Below are 17,771 nucleotides of genomic sequence, written 5' to 3'. Positions count from 1 at the left end.
ATCATTTTTACATCCCTCAAAATAATTGCATCCATAATTAGCACATTTTCTCGGTTAAAAAAGGATAATGGTGCACACATTTGATAACATAAAGGACCTAGTTGTAGCGAAAATAACATGAAAGACCAAAATGTTACAATTAAATAACTTAAAGGATCTTGGAAGTAATTTAACCATTAATCTAATACAAGAATGATTTATTCCAGAAAAATACAGCATTGAACAAGAATGATCTATTGATCTAACACAAGAATGATTTATCTGCACAATACCAAAACACAGATTTTCCAAATCGGGCTGTAATAGCATAGGTCATAAAAATTCAATTAATAAGAGGTGCATAATTAGATAAATTTTTATTAATCTAGCTTGAATCTTTAAATGAATATGAAACTTCTATCTAGAGAAGAGGAGAAATTTTTATTGCTGGATTTTGCTTTGTAAATGGTGAGCACATTTTTATTGCTAGATGGTGGAGTTTAATAGTTAGTTGTTTTTAGAGTTAGTTTTTTGTATTCTTTCTGTACAAATACAATTAAGAATATGTCTAATGGCCTATTTTTAGAGTTAGTTTTTTTGTATTCGTTTGTGTACAATTAAGACTATGTCTAATGGTCTATTTTTAGAAAATCAATTTATATTTTATTAATTACCGGTTTATATAATACTGCTTTAAAAAATTATGTTAGGTACTGATATCTTTAACTAATCAAACAATACAATTCAGTATATCAGATTCAACTTAAACTCATGGGTATTAAAAAAATTTAACTTTAAATTTTTTTATTTTTTTAAATAGACAATAGATCTATTAAAAGGAGTCAGTCCACTTCCACGCATTAAGCACTATCTCCGACAAACACTCATCGAAGTTGAAAGACTTTGTGTAAATAAACAGTGTGAATATTTTGTTTCCTAAATTATGATTATAAATAGAAGATTTAGAGAATGATCAACAGGGTAGAGAATCCGGAGGAAAAAAGAAGATCAGAAAACCTGGTATATCACTTTTTTTTCTTTATTGCTTTCTTAATAGTTATCATTTAGTCTCTGTAGAAATTTGCAATGTTAGCATTATTTTCCCCCATTTTTGAAGAATTAAAGGCATACAGAGTGAAACAGTAATGAAAGAAAAAGTGAAATCATACACTTTCAAATTTTCTTTAATCAGTTATGATATGATGCTCATGAATATTATTCATAATTATTTTTCATTGGCTAATTATTTATAATGTTTCTCAGAATACTCCGTTGGTGAAACTTTGCAAATCATGGAAAACAGTGGAAGGTAATATTCATAAAAAACCAGTACTCTATTTAGTTATGCTTTTGTCTGAATCATCGTTTCTTGTAAATTGTAGTTTTAAAGAGAAATCCTTTTTCACTGGGGTCTACTTTGGTGAATTCAAAAGTAAACTTTTCCACGGCAAGGGAAAGTATACATGGAGGAATGGAAAAATATATGAGGGTGATTGGGTTGATGGAAAGAGAACCGGAAAAGGGCGGATCATATGGCCATGTGGAAAAAAGTCTAAGGGCGGACTGTCTAAGAATTATTCTCTAATGGGTGGTAAGAATAGAAATATCTACATTGGAAATTGGAAAAACAATCAAAGAGATGGAAGAGGGGTTGTAAAATGGGTTAGCGGCGATGTTTTAGAAGGCTGTTGGTCAAATGGACACTTAAGGTCTGGAGTTTATAGATTTGCAAATGGTAATGTCTATACCGGTGGCTTCAAGACTAGCTTTTGTCATAGAAAAGGAGAGAGCGCTTGGTCGAATGATGAAATAATATATGAGGGCGATTGGGTTAATGGAAAAATGACTGGAAAAGGATTGATGACTTGGCCATCAGGAACAAATTATAAGGCATATTTTGAAGACAATTGTCATCAAGGTAATGGCACATACACTTGGAAGGATGGAAGTGTTTACGTTGGAAATTGGAAGAACAATAAAACAGATGGAAAAGGGATTATGAAGTGGGCTAATGGTGATGTTTTTGATGGTTGCTGGTCAAAGGGAGTGAGACGTGGATCTGGAGTTTATAGATTTGCAAACGGAGATGTCTGCATTGGTAATTTCAAAGGTAAATTTCTTCATGGTAAAGGAAAGTACACATGTTCAAATGGAACAATATTTAAGGGATATTGGGATGATGGAACAATGACAAAGAAAATACCGGATCTTGAAAATCTTATTGGAGACTGCATGTTATTGCAGATTTCTAATAAAGGTGATTCCGACGCTGGTTTGAGTTGTTTGGTTACCAAAGGGAAAAATATAGAAGGAGTTATGATTGTTGAGAAAATAGAGCAGTATTCAGAAATAACCAAACAAAGTGAGATGCAAGGAAAGAAGAGTTCAAGTATAAGGACATTTTTCAAGACTGTCAAAGCTAAGCTGCAGCGGAATTTGCAACATCGCATCAGGTAAATTAAATTATTTGATCGATATTCCTTTGACACATAATTTTTCGAGATGTATCTTACTGATAATGAAGCAGTAGCAAAATGCATACTGTTTTGATGACATTTAATTTCACGTTGTTGTGTTATTTTTTCCTATGCAGAGATCTTGAGACAATGTGAAAGATTGATCATGTAGCATTCAGTTTGCACTGGAGGATTGAACTTCATGAGGAATAATTGAGTTTATATAGTATTCACTTGTTTTCAAAGTCATTTATGTGTTTTTCTTATATAAGTTGAACTCTAGATACATAATATGCAATTTTAGTTTTGGGATTTCATAATTAAGTAGTATTAATTCTCATAAGATCTCACCTTGTTGAGTGTTAATTATTCAGTAGCACATTATATTACATCAGAATTAATTTTCCAACAAAAATTGGGTCGGTAGATAATTTCGCACTAAATCAGATTAAATAGCTTATTTCCTTGAAACCGTTTAAGATTGGTTTAGATCAAAGTGATTCATGAAATTGAACTGATTAAAATATGGTTTGAAGTTTAAATCAAAGTAAAGTTTTGTTTTTATATTTTTTACCAAATTTTTGGGGAAATGGTATTAACGTCTCAAACTCTTGTACCCGTTTATGTTCTAATAATTGATCTGCTTTAAATATTTTTCTTCCTCCAATTTCTCTACTAAAGGATTATTTGGGTTTTTTTTACAAAAATTGCACATGACTTTGTTTCACGTTACTACCAATATTATTGAGGGGTAATAATGACAATACAATTGATTATTGACCTCCATTTTCCATCTTTAGAAAATAACACTATTTTTTTCCTTAGACTACTGGGAGAGTTTGCAATGCAATATGAACATTAAGAAAAGCCATTGATTTTGATTTTGATTTTGATTTTGATGTTTTTGTTTGATAGTTAAAAGCAGATCTCAGTTATTCCTCGATAATATGCTAAAACTTGGTATGAAAATATGCTAAAAGCAGAAGTATGGTATTTTAGAAAATAATTTGAAAAAGAGTAGTTTGGAGAAAAAGTCATTTATTGACATAGAAATGAATTTTGTCTTTTGGATAAACTTGTCATCCTAATTTTTATTTTTGTTTTATGTTTTTACATTGGAGTTGTTTCTGAACTTGCAAAGAGCCTTCCACATTCATATAAAAATAAGTAAGTGTAAAGATTTGATGAAATGACCAAAACAAACATTGGGTAAACAACTGATTTTCTAACACCATTCCATGAAATGATCAAAGACCTTTTCGGAATCTCAACTATTTTTCTTTGTAATAAAATGTCTTTGGCACTGAGTGGGCACGAAAATGAATGTTTGTAATCAAAAGTTTAACCTATTTATATTAGGAATTGGAGAGTTTGGTTAGCTATTATTTGGAGTCTTTGGTTGCGAAGGAATGATATAGTCTTGAACACTGCTTTTTGGAATTCGAGGGACGTGGTTTGGAGTTGCAAGGCCCTTATTTGGAGGTGGTCGTTTATCGGGAAAATTACTCATTCCAATTATAACTTCTACTAATTTAGCAATAACCCATTGTTTTAATTATGTTAAGGTTTCAATCGGTGTGTAATTTTTTTTGTTTGGTCTTGTAATCGTGTACTTTGTTTTGGTTGGTTATATATATAAATCTCTTGCTTTGAAAAAAAAAAACTATCTTAAGCCCTAGTTTTAGTTTACTTACAAGTTCATTTTTTTTTTGTTGCAATTTCTCTTTCATCAAGTATGGTACTCAAGACTCCCCTAAAGCTATTTTATTCAAAGTCTCTTTTGCTTTAATACAAGTTCTGATTTTTATTTTTATCATGCATGCATTTTTCATGTATGCTTTATTCGCTTTATCGTTAATCATGTGTGAATAGTTTCTTAAGGACTAAGAGTCATGAGAATTGTCTCATGACAAATCTTAAGTGAACCTTCTATATTTTTATTACGAGAACCAAAATTTAATGATATTCTATAATTCTAAATTTTTATCAAAATGTCGTTTACGAAAGTAAACAATAATTTAGGCATTGATCATATAATGAAAGAGTGTGTTTCGATACCCGGAAGTAGAATGTTAGACAACTAAGTACGAGACAGTGAAAGTGTCACGCAGTTGAGAAAGCCTCATCTTTATAGCTGCACGAAATCAATCTCAACAAATAATCTTGGCTGACGAAAGTTGACAGATTATTTGTCTCAGACACGTTGATATGACGAAAGTAGATGTTGTCCAATTTTATCTAATTTTTTATATTATTGACATGTTTCTCATAATAAAATACGAGGTTTATAAGAGTTTCTTAGACAAAAACCACGTGTTTTAGGTCCTACTTTTCATTATAAGTTTTACTCGTTAAAATTTGTCCATTCAAAACCCAAACCAATTTTTGATTGCTTTAGACACGCAAAGATAGGTAGAATTTGGTACTCAAATACCTGGTCTCTATGGTTCGACAGTCTTTTTTACTACTTCCATATTTTTATACACTGGCAGCGTGTCAGGCATGTTATGATCTGGTCTATTTGAAAACTCTGTAATGATGTTATTTTAAAGGAGTTACAAAATCAACAAAAGATGTGGAGGAGAAGAGTGTTTTTTTCTGGAAAATAGTTTTTAGGTAGATTAATGGGGAACTCTTGTACCTTCATTGATTAACTTCTCAACCCTATCATCTACCTGTACTTATAGAGGATCGAGTGTTTTCCTTGGCTTGACGGTAATTTTGGATTTTGGTCATTTGGTGCTCTTTTGATGAGATATGATCTATTTTGGTCATATTGGGCATTGCAAAGGAAGTTGAGTGATAAGTAGGGGTGAGAATAGGCTGGGTCGAGTTAAGCTTTGTCAAGTCTGAGTTTGGCTTAATAAAAATTTCAAAGCCTAAGTCTTGGCTTGTAAAGTCTATCATAAGCTTATTTTTAGGCCTGAGCCTAACTTTTTCGAAGGCATGGTTGGGCTACTAGCCTTATCTAAAAATCTATTTCATTTAAATATTTAAAAATAAACAATTCGATCAATGTTACATAGACTAACAAATAAAAAGATCAATGATACTAAATGTTTGTTTTTATTTACTCATTCGAGTTTACTTATTAGCATAATTTTTGTAATACTATTTGTTAGAGGGAACTATGAAAATAAATTATGACATTGTAGATAAAGTTTTTTCAAATTAACAAGTTCTTCAAGATAACTAAGTAATTTTTTTGTATTTTAATTTAATGTACAAATTACAATATAAAAATAATGAAGTTATTCTTGTTAATTTAAATAGGTCCGTTTGATAAGCATAAAAGACTTTTTTATATAGTTCGTAGCCTAACATTTTTAGTTAAATAGGCTTATAAATAAATTTGAGTGTTTTCTATTTAAAAAAAAAAGTTTGGACTGACCTAAGTCTGTATAGGCTATATCATAAGGCCTTGTTAATTATTCTGACCTATTATTTCCCTATTGATAAGGATGGTGTTATTTGTCAACTGAGGACATATCTGCAACGAATACAAGAAATGATGAACAGACGGACAAGATGAGGAATTGAGTGCTTATAGTGATGCCGATTGGGCAGGGTGTCTTGATACTCGACGATCTGTCATTGGTTGGTGCATGTTTCTTGGCTCTTCATTGATCTCATGGAAAAGTAAGAAACAAGCGAAAGTCTCTAAATCTTCTACTGAATCTGAGTATCGTGCCATGTTTGCTGCTTGTTATGAAATAATTTGACTTCGTGTTCTTTTGGCTGAACTTGAATTTCCTCAATTAGCGCCAACTTCACTTTATGCTGACAAAACAAGTGTCATCTAAATTGTTGCGAATTATGTTTTTCATGAACGCACCAAACATATTGAAGTTGATTGTCACTCAATCCGTGATGCTTATGGTGACCAAATAATATCACTTCCTCATGTCAGTACTCAATTGCAAATTGCAGATATTCTTACCAAAGTTATTCTGCGTCCACGTCATCAGTTTCTTGTTAGCAAATTGATGCTCGTTGACTATAAGCATCAATTTGAGGGAGGTGTGAATAAGAGTTTGTTCCTAAAATAAGGGAAACAAATCATAAATTGATTTGTTCTCATTAAATGTAATTATTTAGTGTAATTACCAATATAGTCTTGTAACCTCTATATATAGGAGAAATAATAATGAGAAAGGCAGCAAAATAAGAATTCGTGACAGTACCATCTTTGAGGGGCTAGGGGCAGTGGCATATAGATTTAAGTTAGCTAAGGGTCGAAAGTTCATCCGGTATTCCATGTTTCATTGTTGAATAAAGTTATAGGAGATTATCACGAGGAGGAGGCCTTATCACAGTACTTGGAGGGCGGTGTACTTAATACTTTTGCATCTAGTCATACAAGCAACACGTCGAGTGAGCACATTTTGCAGTGGTTGATACAGTGGATGGGGAAGCTAGCTGATGAAACATCTTTGAAGGACGCGACCACTATCAAGAGTCAATTTCCAAAAAGTCAGCCTTAAGAATAAAGCTAAGGTTTTATAAGTAGGTGTTAGCACTGATCCGATAAACAACTCAATAAAAGGTTGAAAGGGTTTGCAAGACATGGACAGGCAACAATTTATTGGTAATTTGGTATGACAGTTTGCAAAAAAAAATTACAATCACTAACTATTTTCTTATGTACTGTTGCAAAAATATATGGACGGAAAAGTGAGAGGGTGATATGAAAACATACCCAACCAATTAGTTAGATAGCTAAGAATTAGCTTGTGGCATTAATATGAAGATTCAAATAGCTAATATGGCTAGTGTAACTTGACCTTTAGCTTTGATAAAAGTAATTGATGTTCCAATTTTTTGCGATTATTTGAAAAATTAGTTAAGGTGATTTTGGTAAATATGAAGAAAAAGAATGAATAAAATAGTTTCAATAAATGCTAAAATTGAAAGAAAAATTGCTACACCAAAACCTAACAACTCTACAAATTTAACTAGAAGATTTACCGCAACACAAATCTAATGAAACTTCTGTTTCTATGATTGATTACATGAGATCCATTACCTACATGACTGACTCACTCTACAAATTGTTTCTGGGAAGCTACCAGTTACCAGCGTGCTAGCTACAACGTGTGAAACAGTACGTAGACATGCAAACTTAACTTGTCCATCAAAAATAAGGCACACAGATGAATTCTATGCAAGTTGCTCTCATGGTCACGACACCCTTACAATGGATGTCTACATTGAAAAATTTATAAATAAATTTTCTATGACAATCAAGAATACACATTATCAAATGGAACAATATATGAGGGTGATTGGATTGATGAAGAAATGACTGGGAAATAAGTGTTGATATGGCCATCAAAAACAAAGTATGAGGGGTTCTATTTTTTAAGAATTTTCGTCATGGTCACAACATCCTTACAAAATCTAATGGAGATGTATACATTGGTAAATTCAAGAATAAATTTTTCAATGGAAACGGGAAGTACACATGGTTAAATGGAACAATATACAAGGGTAATTGAGTTGGTGGAATGGAAACATGTTAGGAAAATGAATGGCCACATGGGCATCGGGAACAAAGTATGCAGGCAGTTCTTTGAGAATTGTAATCATGCAAACCACACTCAGACTTGGAAGAATGGAAGTATCTACCTTAAAAATTGGAAAGAAAAAAAAAAGTAGATGGAAAAGGGGTTATGAAGTCGGTCGAGGGTGATGTTTTTATGGTTGTTGATCAAATGAACTTGTACATAGATATGGAATTTATAGATTTGCACATAGAAATGTCTACATCGGTAACTTTTGCTATGGAAACTAAAAATACATGGGTAAATGGAAAAAATACACATGGCGATTGTTAGCGCAAATAGCTTTCAAAACATTCACCATTTGGATCAAATGATCACAACAAGTGGCTTCTTCCAAATAATCCAACTCTAGCCAACTGAAAACTTTCCTCCAAACTCGCCTTGCACAGTAGAAGCCAATTAATAAATGATTGGCCTCCTCCACCTGGTAACAGGCAAACACGAATAAAAATTCTACATCTGCCTGAATAATACCCCTTTTAACCAATTGGAACTTCCTAGGCAGCCTATCCTGCACCAAACGTCAACCAAAGATTTGAACCTTTGATGAAACCTTTGCTTTCCATATCACATCCAACGCGCTCTTCACCCTATTATCACCTCCCTCTATCACCAAGTCTTGTAATAGTTTTGCATAATAGGGCCGCATCGAAAAACACTGTGGGCTATGAAATGGCCAAATTAGTAAATCTTTACTTTGTTCAGAAGGAGCAGCATGAACCAGTATCGCCTTTAGCCATAAACCAACAAGTTCGACCAATTTTCGTCTCCCACGATAATCGTGTCATCAACAAATTGTAAAAGATCGTATGGTTGTTGTCCATTAATTGCGAACCAAGAAAATTCTCCTTTTTGCGTAGCCTTACGAAACATTCCCACCAACCCTTCAGCCACTATAGTAAAGAGGTAAGGAGACAATGGATCTCCCTGCCTTAGGCCTTTATGAACAGTGAACTCTTCGAACTCTTCTGTTGGACTTCCATTAATTAATATAGACATATTACTATTAAACACTGCACCTTTCATCCACCTCAGCCATCTTTGCCCAAAACCCATAGTTATCATCATTTCTTTTAGGAAACACCAATTCACACAGTCATAAGCTTGGGCAAAATCAACCTTCAGCATAATACACTCCTTATTCCTCCTTTGAGCATAGTCTGCAATCTCGTTAGCAACCACCACCCCATCTAAAATCTGCCTCCCATGAATAAAAGTAGTTTGAGATGGAGATATCAACTTCCCGATCACCTTACTCAATCTAGCAGTTAAAAGCTTTGATATAATTTTATACACGCAACCAATCAGACTAATAGGCCTAAACTCCTCCAGTTTTTGAGGATATTTCACCTTAGGAATAAGTGCAAGAAACGCTGCCGACATCGCTCGAGGCAGTTTAGCCTTAACATAAAATTCCTGCACAACGAGACCAATTTCGTCCCCAGCGAATTCCTAACACCGCTTCAGAAAAGCCATATTAAAGCCATCGGGTCCTGGATTCCTATCCCCCTCGGCACTGAACACAACCTCTTTAATTTCATCCCTTGTGAACTTCACCTCCAAATCATCCCTCTCCACTTGATTCAGCCTATTAAACTCACCACCAACAAAACGAGGTCTTGGTTGATGAACATTCTTGAATTTGAGCTTGAAAAAATTGTAAGCAAACTGTTTAATATCCTCCACCTGCTCAAAAGCACCTGAACTCGACTGAAGAGACACAATAGCATGTTTTGTCACCCTATTCTTCATAGTCATATGAAAGAACTTGGAATTCCTATCCCCCTCTCTAACCCACCTCATTCTTGCCTTTTGTTTAATCATACTCTCTTTAAAATTCAAGTTCCTCCACAACTCAGATTCAATTTCATTCCTACGCCCTGCCACCTCCTCAATCACCTAATTGTTACCTTTCATAGTCTCTGCTTCTATCAAATTTAATTCCTCTACCTGATCTTCTATCATCAAGTCCAGCTTTCCAAACAGATTTAAGTTCCACCACCTAATCCTATCACGAAGAAATTTATATTTTTCTTTAAGAATAAAGGCAGCAGTACCTTTTACAATGCAAGAACGCCACTCCTTCTTGACAAACGAAAGAAAATCCTCATGGTCAAACCAGCAATTGAACACTTTAAATGGTTTCGGCCCCCAATCTAGAGAGCTAATTGATTTTATCCAAACAGGTCTATGATCTGAAATATCCCTGCGCCACAATCTTCCAAGAATTTATAATTCCTTCATACAACAATATTCGATCAATCATGCTCCTTGCTTTTCCATTAGAGTTAATCCACGTATATTTGTTTCCTACCAACGGTAGGTCCGTAAGATCCAACAAGCTCAAGAAATTCGAGAATTCCTCCATATCACTTCTGCTACCCTGCCATAAACCTCTTCATTTATCATCCTTTAATATTAAGAATATGTCTAATGGCCTATTTTTTAAAAATCAATTTATATTTTATTAATTAGCAGTTTCCTTTTTATAACACTACGTTAAAATTATGTAATTCATATATTTCTCTTCGTTGTTTAAAAAATAAGGTGTGATTATTTCTACTAATAGTTGATAAATACCAACTTGTTACATTTTAAAATAAATAAAAATGTGTACAGTTTTAATAAAACTTGGAAAATTCCATAATGTCTAAACAATTTAAATAATGTCTTTTACTCATGATAATTTAAATTGTATATTATGTGATGTTGATATGGAAGATATGTATCATTACTTTTTTAATTTTTGGGTGGGTAAAGGGGTTAGGTCGAAGAAAGAGTGTTTACTGAATTTTATGAAGTGACACTTATTCTTTCATAATCACAAAGTTGAAAAATGTAAATTGGATTTGGTGTGGCTCGCTACCACTTGGATACTTTGGTTGCTTAGGAATGAGTGTGATTTCGGAAGGATGAATTGAACATCAACAACATCGTTTGGAATGTTAAACTCATTGTTGGGAAGTGGTCCTTTTGCGAAAAAATTACACATTCCAAATACTCTTTTTACCAGTTTTGTAAGGAACCGTTGTTTTTTCTCTCATAGGTGTAATTGGATAGTAATCTTTCTTTTTGTCGGGGTTTCCGGTTCTTCTTGTTATCGGGTTGAGAGCCTTTAGTTCTCCCATTAAAATATTTCTTGATTAAAAAAACATTAAATAAGATTGGTGTTGTCATTTTTAGAAGTTTGTTTTGAAATTTAAAATAGGTGAATACTTCCCTACCAATACTCTTAATCAATGAAATTATATAATTCAATGTCATAATATTTTGTTTTATTTTATTTTAAAACAAATTAAAATTTCAAAATAATTTTGCAACTATTCACAACTTATACTCATAGGTGCTAAAAATATTTAACTTAAAAATATTAAATGAGTAAATTTCTTTTTGAAATCAAGCACAGATGTTAATAAAATAACTAAACCAATCCATAGTCCATTAAAACACATTTTTATAAAGTAAAATAAAAGTTTATGTATTTACAGAAATTAGTAGTAATATGGCATTTTATGTAAATACACCGTATGAATATTTTGCTTCCTAAAGTATAAACCCTAAATTGTGATTATAAATAGAAGATTTAGAGAATGATCAAAAGTGTAGAGAATCCTGAGGAGAAAACAAGATCAGAAAACCTGGTATACACCACTTTTCTCTTTCATCTCTTTCTTATTAGTAATCATTCTGTCTTTGTAGAAATTTGCATTAATATTATTCATAATTATTTTTCTTTGGTTGTGTTTTGAGACTAATTATTTATAATGTTTCTCAGAATACTCTGTTGGTGAAACTTTGCAAATCATGGAAAACAGTGGAAGGTAATATTCATAAAAAAACGGCCAGTACTCTATTTAGTTATGATTTTGTCTGATTCATTGTTTCGTGTAAATTGTAGTTTTAAAGAGAAGACTCTTTTCAATGGGGTCTACTTTGGTGAATTCAAGAGTAAGCTTTTCCATGGCAAGGGAAAGTATACATGGTCAAACGGAACAATATACGAGGGTGATTGGGTTGATGGAAAGAGAACCGGAAAAGGGCGGATCATATGGCCGTGCGGGAAAAAGTATAAGGGCGAACTGTCGAAGAATTATTCTCTAATGGGTGGTAAGAATAGAAATATCTACATTGGAAATTGGAAAAACAATAAAAGAGATGGAAGGGGGATAATAAAGTGGGCTAGCGGCGATGTTTTAGATGGTTGTTGGTCGAATGGACGCTTAAGGTCCGGAGTTTATAGATTTGCAAATGGTGATGTCTATACTGGTGGCTTGAAGAATAGCCATTTTCATAGAAAAGGTGAGAGTGCATGGTCGAATGATGAAATAATATATGAGGGCGATTGTGTTAAGGGAAAAATTACGGGAAAAGGATTGCTGATATGGCCATCAGGAACAAATTATGTGGGAAATTTCGACAAAAATTGTCTCCATGATAATGGCACATACACTTGGAAGGATGGAAGTGTTTACATTGGAAATTGGAAGAACAATAAAACAGATGGAAAAGGGATTATGAAGTGGGCTAATGGTGATTTTTTTGATGGTTGCTGGTCAAAGGGAGTGAGACATGGATCTGGAGTTTATAGATTTGCAAACGGAGATGTCTGCATTGGTAAATTCAAAAGTAAATTTCTTTATGGTAAAGGAAAGTACACATGTTCAAATGGAACAATATATAAGGGATATTGGGATGATGGAACAATGACAAAGAAAATACCGGATCTTGAGAATGTTGTTGGAGACTGCGTGTTATTGCAGATTTGTAATAAAGGTGAGTCCGACGCTGGTTTGAGTTGTTTGGTTACCAAAAGGAAAAATATAGAAGGAGTTATGATTGTTGAGAAAATTGAGCAGTATTCAGAAACAACCAAACTTGAAGTGATGCAAGGAAAGAAAAGTTCAAGTATAAGGACATTTTTCAAGACTGTCAAAGCTAAGCTGGAGCGGAATTTGCAACTTGGCAGGTAAATTATTTCTTAGACAATTAATTTTTCGAGATGTATCTTACTGATAAAGATGCAGTAGCAAACTGCATACTGTTTTGACGACATTTAATTTCACGTTCATGTATTATATTTTCCTATGCAGAGATCATGAGACAATGTGAAAGAGTGATCATGTACTTATCACACACTACTGAATAACATGATGATGATGAGGGAAGGGACTAGTTGGCACTGGAGGATTTAGATATATAATAATATGCAATTTCTGTTTTTAGAGTCATTTATGTATCAAGTTGAACTTTAGATATATAATATGCAGTTTCTGTTTTGGGATTTCATTATTCACTATTAATTCTCAATAGATCTCCCCTTGTTGCGTGTTGATTATTCAGTAGCATAATATATTACATCAGTAGCATAACTCAGGACTTTTGGTTAAGTTGAAAGAGATTCTACCATCTCAACCAAATTAGGGGTGTGCAAAAATATGGTTAATTGAACCATATTCCTAATCTGAATTGCATTGAACTACAAAAAACTTGAACCATTTAAATGGTTTATGAACTGAACCATATATTATAAACAATTCAGTTAACCAAATTTAAGTTAAAACCAGTTTAAACTGTTTTACTAATTATTTTTTAAAATATATAAAAAATACTTTGAAATTAAAAAAAATCTGATTTATTTTTTTTTTTTTTGAAAATTAAGTTTAAAAATAATGCTATCATATTTCAATTACTTGTACACCAATATGATAAAATATGACAAATGTAATACCAAAAATATATATAGATAATTAATTTATATTACATTTAAAATGGTACAATTATAACCAATTATCCAGATGAATTGACGATAATTAGACCCAATAATTAAGAAAATGCATTAAATATTTAGTATCACCAACAAGGAGAAGTTAAGAAGAAAATTTTTTACAGTTAAAAAAAATGGATTCATAATTGGAAGAAGTTTATGCAAAAGTGCTTATAAAAATTATAAAAAAAAAAATTTATGCAGACAAATTTATCAACACATAAACTATTACGATATCCTACGTGTGTTTTGCCTGCAAAACCGGAAAAACGAAACACAATTTTTTTTGTTAAACTTGTATGTTATAATTAACAAACAAATTTCAGGTGGTAAATAAAATAAAAAAAAACAAAATATTAAATGCAGTAGTAATGTTTTCTCCATATAATTTATATACTGCAGTAGTAGTTATCTCTACATATGGTTCTAATAATTGATTTTATAACTTGTAAGTACAACACATTAATAAATCATTATATATGTAAAATAAGCAATCTTAAAATAATTTATAAAATAAATCTTCAATCGAAAAAGAAAAATTTATTTTTTAACTATAAATTGGTTTTAAACTAGTTTATAACTAGAAACTGATTATAAACCAGTTTATAAATACAAACTGGTTCTGAACTAATTTAAAACTGAATTGAAACTGTTTTACCAGTTATCTGGTTTTTTATGAAAATGGTTTTCAAAAACTGAATTGAACCACTAATTTGGTTCAGTTCAGTGCAGTTCATGAACCACGAACACCCCTAAACCAAATGCTCTTAGGTTTTCATTGAAACAGTTTAAAATTGGTTTAGATCAAAGTGATTCATGAAATAAAACTGATTAAAATACGGTTTGTAGTTTAAAATCGTAATTTTTTGTTTTTATATATAAACCAATTTTTTGTGTGGAAATGGTGTTAACGTCTCAAACTCTTGTTCCCATTTATGTTATAATAATTTATCTGCTTTAAATATTTTTGTTCCTCCAATTTCTGCTACATTACAATTGGGCATATGACTTTGTTTTCATGTTACTATTAATATTATAAAGAGGTAATAATGACAATACAATTGATTATTGACCTCTTCTCACTTTCATTTTCCATTTTTAGATATGAACATTTAGAAAAGCCATTGATTTTGATTTTGATGTTTTTGTTTGATAGTTAAAAGCAGATCTCAATTATTCCTCGAAGATATGCCAACAGTACTTGGTAGTTAAAACTTAAAAGTATAAATGAATTTTTTCTTTTGGATAAATTTGTCACAATAATTTTTAGTTTGGTTTATTTGGGTTTAAGTTTTATATTGGAGTGAGTCAGTCATGTGTGGTATTGAAATTATTTATTATTTCATAATGAATTGGATTCATTTTATTGCATTTTGTGACTAAGTATTCTAATAAATTAAATTGTAAAACAAACAAAAAATATTAGTGGTAGTATTAACTTAATATTTCAAGGTACTAAATAACACAATATTAATAATGAGTTGTTTTGATGATGTATTTACTATATATAATATTCATTATATTTTTAATATTTTGCTTACATTTTTCTGACAGTTTTAGGTCTATAAAATGATATTTACTTATAATATTATCTTGTCCGTGTGGTATATGATCTTTAAGTGGCTAAGATGATATGTAGTAAAAGTAACTTCTAATGATCTTAGAAGGCTTTCTGAGTCTTTTCTTTTTTTAGGGGGGCATGATTAAGTATAAGGGTGGTTATCTCTTAGTCTGACACTGACACTGATAAGTGGTTTTTGTACTAGTTTGTTAGTTGTTTTTTCTTTCGCTTTGTCCTTTAAATCATTCTTCTTTTATCTCGTTTTATGTGTTTACGTGTTTTCACTTATTTCAAGCTAAAACGGGTGTCTTGGGAAAAAGAGGGGTCGAGAGGAACAAAATGCGACAAAGTTTTAAAAACAAAAGATTTTTCTTCATACAAAATCCAGAGAGCTACTACGGGTGGCCGTAGCACAGGCTATAGGTCGTACCCCCGAAACGCTTCCCATAAAAAGATCAGAGGTCTGCTACGGGTGGTCATAGTAACTGCTGCGGACTGTAGCAGGCAAGTGGTTACAAATTGTTCATGTTTCATCTATCTTGCCTTTTAGAATCTTCATTGTTTTTCTTTGTGATAAAGTGTCCCTAGCACAAAGAGGCCATGAAAATGAATGCTTGTAATTAGAAGTTTAGCCTACTTATACTAGGAATTGGAGAGAAACAACAATATTTTAGGCCCTAGTTTTAGTTTACGTACAAGTTCATATTCTTTTGCAATGTCCCTTTCATAAAGTATTATACCCAAGACTCCCTTTGAGCTATTTTATTCAAAGTTTTTTTTTTTCTTTAATTCAGATTCTTATTTTTATTTTTTTTATCTTGTATGCAATCTCCATGTATGCATGCTTTATTCTTTTTATCGTTATTCATGTGTGAGTAGTTCCTTAGGGACTAAGGATCATGTTTCGATAACCCGAAGTATAATGCTAGACAACTAAGTATGAGACGATGAAAATGTATCAAACGTAGTTAAGAAAGCCCCGTCTTTATAGCTATGTTAAATTAATTTCAACAAATAATTTGGGCTGACAAAAATGGACATATTATTTGCTTGAGACATGACAACACGCTTGAAGGATAGAAAAACACTTAGAAAGGGGGGGTTTGAATAAGTGTAGTCTAAAAACTTGAGCGATAAAATTAAATTGCACAGTTATTTTTATCCTGGTTCGTTGTTAACTAAACTACTCCAGTCCACCCCCACAGAGTGATTTACCTCACCTGAGGATTTAATCCACTAATCGCAACAGATTACAATGGTTTTCCACTTAGCCCACGACTAAGTCTTCTAGAGTCTCCTGATCACAACCTGATCACTCTAGGAACAATTGCTTAGACACCAGCTAAGACTTTCTTAGAGTATCCTGACCACCACGTGATCACTCTAATTACAACTGCTTAGACACAAGCTAAGACTTCCTGGAGTATCCTGATCAACACTTGATCACTCTAGTTACTTACAAATTAATGTAATCAATTCTAAGAGTATTACAAATGCTTCTGAAAAGCTATAATCACAACATTGATATTTCTCTTAACGTTTAAGCTTAATCTCACTAATATATTACAACAACAACGTAGTGAGCTTTGATGAAGATGAAGTTTCTGAGCTTTGAGTTGAACAGCGTTTCAGCAAGTTAATATTCACAGAATTGGTTCAGAGTTGTTAACCTTGCTTCTCATCAGAACTTCATATTTATAGGCGTTTGAGAAGATGACCGTTGGGAGAATTTAATGCTTTGCGTGTTCCGTACAGCATTGCATTTAATGTTTCACGCTTTTGTCAACTACCTCGAGCCTTGTTCACGCTGTGTCTACTGACGTTGCCTTTAATAGCTTCCAACGTTCCTTTTGTCAGTCAGCGTAGCCTGCCACCTGTACTTTCATCTGATCTGATGTTTGTGTATACAACGTTTGAATATCATCAGAGTCAAACAGCTTGGTGCATAGCATCTTCTTGTCTTCTGACCTTGAAGTGCTTCTGAGCGTGATACCATGAGAACTTCAGTGCTTCTGCTTCTGATCTAAAGTTCTTCTGATGCTTCCATAGACCCATGTTCTGATTCAGCTTTGACCATCTTCTGATGTCTTGCCAGACCATGTTCTGATGTTGCATGTTGAACCTTCTGAGATAAAGCTTCTGAGCGCTGATTTGTGCATACTCTTTATATATTTCCTGAAAAGGAAATTGCAATGTATTAGAGTACCACATTATCTCACACAAAATTCATATCCTTGTTATCATCAAAACTAAGAATATTGATCAGAACAAATCTTGTTCTAACAATCTCCCCCTTTTTGATGATGACAAAAACATATATAAATGATATGAATTTGCGATCAGAAAGAGTAGGCGGCTAAAGACAATTTACACAGCTATAGCATAAGCATGTGAATATGTCTCCCCCTGAGATTAACAATCTCCCCCTGAGATGAATCATCTCCCCC

At 32.5% G+C, this 17,771-nt stretch overlaps 2 protein-coding genes across 2 annotated transcripts; both read left to right on the top strand.

The window, feature by feature from the left end:
• The first annotated feature begins 832 nt into the window (after positions 1–832).
• Positions 833–2,833, top strand: LOC131623376 (phosphatidylinositol 4-phosphate 5-kinase 4-like). The gene is made up of 4 exons (XM_058894392.1): positions 833–999; positions 1,243–1,288; positions 1,362–2,432; positions 2,573–2,833. Exons 2-4 carry the CDS (start codon positions 1,272–1,274, stop codon positions 2,589–2,591), a joined length of 1,107 nt encoding a protein of 368 aa, XP_058750375.1. The 5' UTR covers positions 833–999; positions 1,243–1,271; the 3' UTR covers positions 2,592–2,833.
• Positions 2,834–11,536: 8,703 nt separating this feature from the next.
• LOC131623375 (uncharacterized) lies at positions 11,537–13,308 on the top strand. Its single transcript, XM_058894391.1, has 4 exons — positions 11,537–11,640; positions 11,775–11,820; positions 11,898–12,965; positions 13,090–13,308. Exons 2-4 carry the CDS (start codon positions 11,804–11,806, stop codon positions 13,106–13,108), a joined length of 1,104 nt encoding a protein of 367 aa, XP_058750374.1. The 5' UTR covers positions 11,537–11,640; positions 11,775–11,803; the 3' UTR covers positions 13,109–13,308.
• Positions 13,309–17,771: the final 4,463 nt, after the last annotated feature.

Source organism: Vicia villosa, unplaced genomic scaffold (genome assembly GCF_029867415.1).
Source record: "Vicia villosa cultivar HV-30 ecotype Madison, WI unplaced genomic scaffold, Vvil1.0 ctg.000063F_1_1_1, whole genome shotgun sequence".
In the NCBI taxonomy this organism is placed as follows: domain Eukaryota; kingdom Viridiplantae; phylum Streptophyta; class Magnoliopsida; order Fabales; family Fabaceae; genus Vicia; species Vicia villosa.
This window is presented reverse-complemented; position numbering and strand designations above follow the sequence as displayed.